Raw genomic sequence first — 10,517 nt, forward strand, 5'->3', positions numbered from 1 at the left:
TGTTGCCCGGATTGATCTCAAACTCATGGCCTCAAGCAATCCTCTTGCCTCAGCCTCCCAAAGTGCTGGGATTACAGATGTAAGCTACTGTGCCTGGACATTTTTCAGATTTTTACCAAGAGGATGCTACAAAGAAAAATACAATAGTAAAAACAGAAAGGAAATGACTTCTGAAGAGACCAAATCTCATCTTTGTGTTCCCTGTAGGAGCTAGCACTTAATATGTACTAAGTAAAAATCAATTTTATAACTTTTTAGTTTTGAAAGTCTTGGATAAGATCAAAGGTAAAAATGAGACTCTAAGCTCTGTCATTTTGTTTCACACTGTCACTATCCCTAGCCTTTTCACAATTGAGCTGTGACCATGGCAGAGAAATTAAATGAAATGCTTAGAATTGTGTTGAATAGAACACATATTACTTTTTATTAAGGCTAATGTCAAGTATGACATTAATTACTAGAAGACTAAAACTCAATCCAACATACTTAACTGTATTTTCTATGTCCCCGGGGAGAAACAGAAGAAGAAAGGGAGAGATGATTCAAGACTTCAAGGAACTTACAAACTTGTGAAATCAGACTTTAACTTGCATATTAACAACTTTAGAGAAACTTGAAAAGGGGGCACAAAGGGGAAGGTACAGAATATATAGTATAGTCAATATATAGTATATATGTAGACACCTTTACTTATTTATTTATTTTTTTTTTACTGAGCCCATTCTTCTGCAGAACACTTTTAGGAGAGAAAGTAAAATTATTATTTTTCAGTTCAAGTTCAGACCTCTAAGATGATTATTTTAAAGAAGGTTATTTATATCACAGTGAAATGATAATTATACTGATCTGACAGGAAAAGGACTCAAACTCAGGATTGTAAGATTTTAGTTCAGTGTCTGCCATTAACTAGCTATGTGATCTTAGGTTTTTCTTAGGCTTTTTTAGGGGGTGGGAGGGTGGAAGGGACTAGACTACATGGCCTTCGGGCATCTTAAAGTCAATGGTCAATCATTAGCTATGGAACAAGGTCCATATTTATTATTGCTTAGAAACATTAGATTGTAAACAACCAAAGTATCTATCAATAGGAAATAGGTTAATTATCATACATCCACTAAATGTAATACTATGTGTTCAAAAAAAGAATAAGCAAACTCTTTAACTCCTAAAATGGAAAGCTCTCCTAGATACATGTTAACTGAAAAAAGCAAGGTGCTGCAGAGTATGTAAAGGAACACTGGCATATGTAAACTCTTTATATATATATATATATAGTTATATATATATCATATATATGATATATATAATGAACACATATGTGTAATATATGTTCATCATACATAAATATATAAATGAAAGAATTGACAAGAAACTAATAGCATTTAATATCTGTCAGTAGAACTGTGCCAAGTGACAGAAATACAGTTATAGCGAGATTTCACTGTGTGCCATTTTATGCTTTTATTTTTTTGTTTTGTTTTGCTTTGTTTTTTGAGACAGAGTCTCACTCTGTTGCCAGGGCTAGAATGCAGTGGTGTCATCACAGCTCACTGCAACCTCCAACTCCTGGCTCAAGGGATTCTCCTGCCTCAGCCTCCCAAGTAGCTGGAACTACAGGCATGTGCCACAAGGCCCAGATAATTTTTTCTATTATTTTGTAGAGACGGGGGTCTTGATCTTGCTCAGGCTGGTTTTGAACTCCTGGCCTAAAGTAATCCTCCTGTCTCAGTCTCCCAGAGTGCTAGGATTACAGGCATGAGCCACCGTGCTCAGCCTGCTTTTTAAATTTCATAATATGGAAATATATAGTCAAAGAATTACGTTTTAAATATTTACCCATCTTATAAAAACATTTCTTTTAAAACTTGGAAAAAATAAACCAGAAAAGTTTAGTGTTTTTAAACTATATAAACATCTGTATTCACTAAGATGAAAGCAATTTGTATTTTCTTTCAAGACCATTTTCTGCTTCTCCGCACACTGTAGGTAGCACCTGAAGTTATTAAGGTTCTATTTACCCAAGATAAAATCTAGTCATACTAGTATTGATTAGCCATTGCATGATAAAAGGCTTTTCTGTAGGTTCCTGCAAATGTATACACATCCCCTTCTACAATGTCCTTTGTTCTATAATACATTAAAGTTGCTTTTTCTCTACGCTCCTAACTGTAGTTCTAGAGTTATTAAAACAACTGTGTTTACCTGGTGCATTCCATATATATAGAAACTCAACTACTGTATATATTACTTAAAAAGAAATTTATAAATGTCATATGGCTTATAAATTGTCAGTTTAATTCAATTTTTGTGGTAAAATACACCCAAAATAAAATGTACCATTCTTAACTATTTTTAAGTGTGTAAGTCAGTAGTGTTAAGTACATTCACATTGTTTTGCAACCATCACCCGCATCCACCTCTGGAACCTCTTCATCTTGCAAAACTGAAATTCTGTACCAATTAAACAACTCTATTTCCCCCTCCCTGCAGCCTCTGGCAACCACCATTTTACTTTGTCTCCATGAATCTGATTACTCCAAGTATCTCATATAAGTGGAATCATACACCACAACATTTATCTTTTCGTGACTGGCTTATTTCATTTAGCATAAAGTCTTTTCAATTGTTCTTTTGTCCAAGCATCTGCAATGCATAAAGTCTTCCAGCTTGAGTTATTAAAATTCTAAATACAGAAATATTGAAGCATGAGACAAAGAAAGGAAAACTATAAAAACTAGAATTTTTGGAAGTTTTTATCAAAAGTACTGTACAATTTAAAAATCTACTTTGCCTATAACTGGAAATTTCAAAGGGAAACTATATCTACATTAGAGCAGTCTTACACAAACAGTCCATCAATATAAAGAAAGAACATAATATATTTTAAAGCTTTAGAGAAAAAAAGGAAAAATATAAAAAAAAAAGTAAAACAAGTAAAATTTAATAAAAAAAAAAAAGAAAGAACATAAGAGGAAGAAGGCCTAAATGAATTTTATTGGATTATCATTAAAATGTACAATCAAATCAGATTTTAAATCCTTGGGAAAATGAAAAACTCAGAAGTTGTGAGCATGTACATATAAGTTGTAGCATATCATAATGCATTATGTTAATATCTTCTGATAGCTATTTCATAAAGAGGTCACAAAATATCCTTAAATAAAAAGAGTTGTTTGGACTTGACAAAGCTGTCAGGAATTAAAAAAAAAAAAAAAAAAAAGAAAAAAGAGATAAAAAGAGTTGTGTTTTTCAATATCCATTTCTGTGGGAATTTTACTTATATACATGTTCATCCAGAGTATGTGAGACATTATTTTCCATTTGGAATGCTGGACTGCCTTCACAACAGAAGCCTATTTTAAAAACCAACTTATTTTAAAACAAGGTTGATCTGGAATGGCTCAGTTTTTTATGGCTTAAAATTCTGGCAATAAATAACTTTCTTATCTGAACCTAGAAAACTATCCCTAATACTGAAACAGGTATACTTGGCAGAAGCAGTCTAGTAAGTCTGCTGGTCTGAGACAGGTCAGGACTCTGGATGGAGGTTTCCAAAACAAGATGAAGGTAAGAGTGCTTTTAGAAAGTTGGCAGTTAAATCTGTAGAAACATTGGTGAGCTCTGAAAAGAAAAAGGCAATTTTTATTTGAGATGATATTATAAACAAAATAACCTGAAGTAAACAAGAAAACTAAAGAGTTGCTGACTCTCATTCTCTCTGTGCCAGTAAAGCTTTAAATCAAGAAGTAACCCATAGATTGATCTGGAGTATTACAGCCCAAGTTACAATCAACAGGCTTAAGAAAAAGGCTCATTAATAACTTTAATCTGGAAGAAAAGCTTATACTACATACCATATAACATATTATACATTAATTATACATCTATTCCAGCTCCTCCATTTGTGTGGCTTTGGACAAACTACTTAATTTCTCAATATCAAATCTACTAACCCTGAAGTGAAGATTATAATGGTGTCCAACTCTAATTGTTGTGAGGAGTGTTTGTAAATCATTTAGTACCTACCATGTGTAGTGAATTATAAACATCCAACACCACTAAAGGTCAGCTATTATTATTACTAAATGCCCCAATTTGTGTTGATTCAGAGATGTACCAACTTGCGATACAAAGACAAATAAAACAAAAAAGAAGATGATTCTCAGGTAGAGAAGATATAATTACTATATAAGGGCTAATGAGTCACCTGAGAATCAAATTAAAAAATTTTAAAGTATCTCATGAACTACAGAGCAATTTTTGATTATTAAAGGTCAGGATTTCTCCATCTCACAGTACTGATGTTTTGGGCCAGGTAATTCTGTGTTGTGGGGTGCTTTCCTGTGCACTGTAGGATGTTTAGTGGCATCTCTGGCCCACTAGATGCCAGTAGCACCCCTTCCCACCCTGCATGTTTGTACTGCTGTGGGCTATCCACATGAGCCTCAGAGGCCAAGCTAGGGCATCAGTTTCCATTCCTGCTCCCCTGGGCACTCCTAGTGTGTGCCTGCCTCTCTGGCCAGCAGTCTGTCCAGGATCTGGGCATCACCACCTACACATGGGGCTCTCTGCTGTTGGTAAATGCCAGGTGCCAAAAGGGGGAATCTCAGTCTGGGAGTTAAAGATTCAGCAAATCACCTTGGTTGGCCAGAGAACCAAGTTGAGAAGGCTTGGTATTCTGGAAGGAGAATGGTGGGCCCAGATCTGAGTGTCACTGGGGCAAAGTGAAATAGATGGAGTTGGCCGCAGATCTGCCCAACCAGGCCCCCTCTCCTTCTGGCCACTTGATTTTCATCAGGTAAATGACTCCAGCTGATGCAACTGGAGTCAAAGGAACTGTAAAACCTACTCCAGGCAGACAAGGTGGAGCAGGACAGCAGTTTTCACCCTCAGTTTTGCCTTTTGGTCCACAAAATCTAAAATATTTACTATTTTGGCCTTTACAGAAAAAAATCTGTCAATCCCTGTTTTAAGTGCTTATCTTACCAACATATAGAAATGTGTCACAGTTTTTATGTTTATCCTATACAATATCATCTATGTAGCAGAAAGAATTATGTACAAATAAGCTGAAAGTGTTTTCCTGGATAAATACGCACAGAGCCTACACTTTAGTTACAAATTGTTGCTAAGGTCTAAGAGGTCTCTTTTCACCTCAGAACTAAACGAGAGAGACTTTAGCAATTAATCTCTAATAACTGGCCCATTGCTATTACTTTACAGCAGAGGCCACAGGTTGGAAACTATGAAAACAACTCTACCTTGCTTAAAAAAAGCCTTCAAAGGTTTTCCAAAGCTTGTAAGAAAATTAATGGTTTTTATTCCCTGGAAAGACCGTCCACCATCTAGCCCCATCTTCCCTCCCTAACTTTATTTTCAGACACTACATGTGCCTCTCTCTCTCCAACCTGACTCTCAAGCACCCTTGATTTTTGACAGCATCAAGCTATCTTTTCCCAAAGGTGTCCCCAACAAGCTATTAGAACTGCTAGAAACTTCTGTGCATTTTTGTTGGCACTCTTCCCTTTCCATGGAATGTTCTTCCCTATCTTCTTTACCCAGCGAACTTTAGGATCCAACTTCAACATCCTTCACTCAGCCCACACCTATATTCTCAAAGCACTTTGAGTAGACTTCTATTATATTACACTGTGGTAGTTACTCCCGTGGCTGTCTCCCTTGATAGGTGGTGAGTGCTTGGAGAGCAGGGACATTATATTTAGCTGTAAATCTCCAGGGCTTAATGTAATGCCCTGCCTTCAGCAGGGTTGGGGAACCTGCAGCCTCAAGGCCACATGTGGCCCCCCAGATCCCCAAGTATGGCTCCTCGACAAAATCCAAACTTCAGAGAACAAATCCCTTTATTAAAAGGATTTTTCCTGCAAAATTTGGATTCAGTCAAAAGTCCACACTCAAGGATCCAGAAGGCCACAGGTTCCCCACCCCTGGATGAATTAATTATTTGGAGGGTATTGTGTGGCTCATTCTGTCAAAAAGATAATTCTTCCACTTGCTACAGGACCTACCCCTCTTCCTTCGTTACCTAAAATTCTATCCTCTTTATTTTTCTTTTTCTAAATTTTTTGTAGAGATGTCTCACTATGTTACCCAGGCTGGTTTTGAACTCCTGGCCTCAAGTGATCCTCCCGCCTCAGCCTCCCAAAGTGCTAGAGTATTATAGACATCAGCCACAGCTCCCAGCTCTTTATTTTTTTCTTTTTCAATCCTCTTTAGAGTTATTCCTTTGATTTAGAGAACAAAGACTACAAAGCTCTCTGATGGCAAGTCTGCATCCTTTCATCTTTATGTATGTTTATCTTATTCCTGGTACTTAGTGTAAGTCTCCAAGAATTACGTAGAGAATTATTTCAATCATGCAAATTACCTGAAATAGAATCAAGGGGAAAAAAATGGTGATTCCATGCACTAAGTCCTTTCCCTCTGCAGTGATGGTTTGTTGGTGTTTTGCTCTTTTTTATCTTTTAATTTGCTTTTTTATTTTGAGACAGAGTCTCCCTCTGCTGCCCTGGCTAGAGTGCGGTGGCATCAACCTAGCTCACAGCAACCTCAAACTCCTGGGCTCAAGCAATCCTTCTGCCTCAGCCTCCTGAGTACCTGGGACTACAGGCATGCGCCACCATGTCCGGCTAATTTTTTCTATATATTTTTAGTTGTCCGGCTAATTTCTTTCTATTTTTTTAGTAGAGATGGGGGTCTCACTCTTACTTAGGCTGGTCTTGAACTCCTGAACTCAAACTCCACCTGCCTCAGCCTCCCAGAGTGTTAGGATTACAGGCGTGAGCCACCGCTCCCAGCCCTTTAATTTACTTTTTATTTATTTTTTTAAGTTTTGTTTTTAGAGACAAGGTGTCATTCTGTTGCTCAGGCTAGGGTGCATCATAGCTTGCTGCAACCTCAAACTGCTGGCCTCAAGGGATCCTCCTGCCTCAGCCTCCCAAGTAGCTGGGCCTACAGGCATGCACCACTACACCTGGCTAATTTTTCTATATTTTGTAGAGGTCTTGCTCTTGCTCAGGCTGGTCTTAAACCACTACCTCAAACAATTCTCCTGCCTCCGCCTCCCAAAGTGCTAGGATTACACCTAGCATGAGCCACTGTGCCTGGCCTTTTGTCTTTTTCAAAAAAATAGAAATAAAGATAAATCAATGAATGTATTTCATGTTAAATCCAAGCCTTCAAATTGTAGAAAACCAAAGTAGCCAAAAATTTTTAACCCTACAGATTATCTATAGAACATACATGTGTGTATACATCTAGAAAGAGAATGCGTTTTCATTCTCTTAAAGGTAGTTTGAAGAAAATTTTAAGGAAATAAAACCAACCAATATGTAGTAAAGATGAACATCTTGGATAGTATGTTGGTAGAGTTTAAAAAACAAGGAGCCTAACATATTGCTCTGCACCATCCCTTAGAGCAGGTAACTTTTTATTTTTTTTAAAGGCAGGGTCTTACTCTATGGCCTAGGCTGGAGTGCAGTGGCACATCATAGCTCACTGTAAACTCCAACTCCTGCACTCAAGCGATCCTCCCATCTCAGCCTCCCAAGTAGATAGGACTACAGGTGTTGTGAGCCACCATGCCCAGCTAATTAAAAAAAAATTTTTTTGTAGGCAGGGTCTCACTATGTTGTCTAGGCTGGTCTCAAACTCCTGGCCTCCCAAAGTGATGAGATAATAGGTATGCACCATGGCAACCTGCAGTAGGTAACTTTTGAAACAGTACTGGAGAAGACCAGGAAGTTAATAGTCAGAAATGTGCACCATATATCACTGTAAGCAATGATATATGGATACCATATGTACATCATGACAGCACTTAACCCACAGACAAGCAGGGTCGCCAATTCTGACCTTCTCCATCTTTCTAAGTGACAAGAGGTTGGGGAGTTAAATGGAATTCGTCCTTAATAGTTTTACTCATAAATTCATTAAAGAGGTTAGCACAAAGGGTCTTGGGATTTAGTAGAAAACTCGTGATAATACAAATAGCCAAATGTTTTCCAGACTTCAGAATCATTCAAGTTTCAGTTGTACAATTAATTTTACCTGTAAATTGACTCAAGTAAAATGGTTTTTTTACTTAAGTAGTATTTCAAAAAGCAACCACCTCTATTGTAAACAGAAAACCAGTATCACTTGGCACAAGTAGATGTTACCCACAGTTTGTGAACAAAAATGCTATTAAATTCTAGTTGTGTGCAGTTGTTGCCTACAAAAGCATTAGAGAGGTGGTGAGGATCACCAACCTCAAACTAAGGACATTCTTCCTGATAAAAATTAAAAGGATTGAAAAAGAATTGAAAAGTGAATAACTTTCCCTCCCTAGGTCTCAATGCCATTTATGCTGGGTCCCTGTACCACCTAAAATCATTGTTTCAAAAACCTTGCAGAACCCAAATCTTCCACCCACTCCCAGACCTTATAGCTCCCAAAGGAATGTAATTGCCACTCTACTGAGCTTAAATAAAAGGAACAGATTTCGTTATCTCTTGCAGTAGGCAAAACCTTAATAGCACTCATCCACTCAGAGCTGTAGGTTTAAAAAAATCTGCTAATGTCAAAAACAGCTAGTCCCTGAAAGACAAGGCCACTTCGCTTCCACTAACTTTATTTTTTTGGACAAGAGGGGTCGTAGAAGCCACCAGAACACAGATCAGGACTAACAATCAAGGACTAATGTGTGTGACTCTTCCTCTAAAGGCACTTACTTGGCAGAGGCCTGAGCAGCCACTCAAATGGCTGGGGTCTGGTTCCTACTAGAGGGGGCCACTTTTCTTCACTGCCCCTGGGGCTGGAGCACTCTCAGTGGGGACGGACTGCTGGGCCTGAGTGGCTGGAGCTGTGGCCTCAGTGACAGGTGATGCAGTGTCAGGGAGCTCCTGAGATAGTGTCTGGCTAGGTAGTGGTGGAGTAACTGGATTCTCAGGAACCTCCAGGACATGTGATGACTGCCTTACAGAAATCTCCTGGACTACAGAGGTGCTCTGGAGGGCCTCCGAGTTCTGACCAGGCGGAGAGACCCGTGAGTCTACAGCCTGACCAGGCCAAGCCTCAGTTTGAGAAGCCTGAGGAAGGATCTGGAGCTGGCTCCCAGAAATGCCTGGAGGCTGACCAACGGAGACCGAGGGCACCACAGGCGGGCCAACAGAGGCCTGGACATCGGGCGGCAGAGGCTGGTCTGATGGGAACATAGGCTGCTGACCAAAACACGGCGGGCCTGCGGAGCCAACTGCCTCTGAACTTTTGTCACCTTCAGGCTTGGGATCCAGATCCTCTTTGCAAAAGTCTTGAGGGGCACCGCTCTCCTGGGCACTTCCCCCTCCGTCTATGTCCTTGTTCTCCGTTTCCTCCTGTTTTTCTGCCAGGCCCGCGACGGTCATTTTCAGGGAGGGCATCCTTCGAGAGCGTTGCCGGCGCCGCTGCATCCGCTGAAAGGTGTCGGAGACGCCGGTGAGGGACAGAGACAAGCGGTGGCTGATGCTCTGGCGCAGGGCTTTCAACAAGGCGCCGGACGGCAAGTACTCGATCTCCTTCGAGGTGTCCTCGGGCAGCTCGATGTTGCCGGCGTACCAGGAGATCCACCAGAGCAGGCTGAAGAAGATGATGATGGAACCCAGGTAGACCAGCGTGTCGAAGAAGAACAGGTTGCAGAAGATGCCGGTGAACAGCACCGCCACGCCCACCGCGTCGAAGATGACGCCGAGCCAGAAGAAATGCCTGCAACGGCCCAGGCCCTGCCGCCTCCTGCTCGTAATCACCGGCGCGCCTGAAAGCTCCATGGGCTCCCGCTGTCGCCGCCGCAAGGTCCGCAGAGGCGACCCAGGCAAGCGGCGCCGCTACCACAAGGTCCAGGGCAGCCGCTGCGTTCCCAAGGCAACGCCGTCGGCGGGCAGGAGGGTGAGGCCCAAGGGCGGGAAAGCAAGGCAGCCTCTAGCCCGCCGGCAGGAGGAAAAGGCGCCTGCCGGAGGCGCGCGTGCGCAGTACGCCCCGTTGGCCGCGCGGCCACCTTCTGCGCCTGCGCAGCGTCTCCCTTCACCCCGTATCGTGTTTGACTCCTGCGCGCCCCCTCAGGCTCTGGGGGTGGTGAGATAAGTGACTTCTCAGGCCGCTGGACCCTGGTCAGGGGAACAGGCTTTGTTCCCGCTGTCTGGGAGGGATAGGAATGTCCTCCGCACAGCTGGGAGTGCAGCTTGGCTTCAGGTGCAGCCACTTTCTGAGCAGTTGGTTTTTTCTGTTTTGGTGAGGAAATGGCGAAATTAGGGTCTACTGTCAGATCTGGATCCCAGTCTTAATCTATTTGCTCCCAGTGACAACTATCACACTAGTGCTAGTTAATAGCAGACCCGGAGGTGAATTCCCTGAGTTTCCCCGCCTCCTCCAGTTTCTCCCCTTGTGTTTGTTGACCTGTTTGCCCAGACCCTTGATAACTTGAAAACAGAAAAGTGGGACTACTTTTCCTCCTACCCCCAACTGAGGAAGGCAGGAAAAACGTGTGA

General features: G+C 41.2%; 1 protein-coding gene across 1 annotated transcript; it reads right to left on the reverse strand.

Moving 5' to 3' along the window:
• Positions 1–2,977: 2,977 nt before the first annotated feature.
• Positions 2,978–10,030, reverse strand: LOC109729617 (uncharacterized). Its single transcript, XM_020281631.2, has 2 exons — positions 8,730–10,030; positions 2,978–3,621 (listed from the first exon to the last, which is right to left on the reverse strand). Exon 1 carries the CDS (start codon positions 9,798–9,800, stop codon positions 8,778–8,780), a length of 1,023 nt encoding a protein of 340 aa, XP_020137220.2. The 5' UTR covers positions 9,801–10,030; the 3' UTR covers positions 2,978–3,621; positions 8,730–8,777.
• Between the last annotated feature and the right edge of the window lie 487 nt (positions 10,031–10,517).

The sequence above is a fragment of the Microcebus murinus genome, chromosome 19, assembly GCF_040939455.1.
Source record: "Microcebus murinus isolate Inina chromosome 19, M.murinus_Inina_mat1.0, whole genome shotgun sequence".
Lineage (NCBI taxonomy): Eukaryota > Metazoa > Chordata > Mammalia > Primates > Cheirogaleidae > Microcebus > Microcebus murinus.

What these genes read in the sequence shown, in the direction of transcription:
- LOC109729617 (XM_020281631.2), bottom strand. Translation starts at nt 9,800, where the DNA reads ATGGAGCTTTCAGGCGCGCCGGTGATTACGAGCAGGAGGCGGCAGGGC.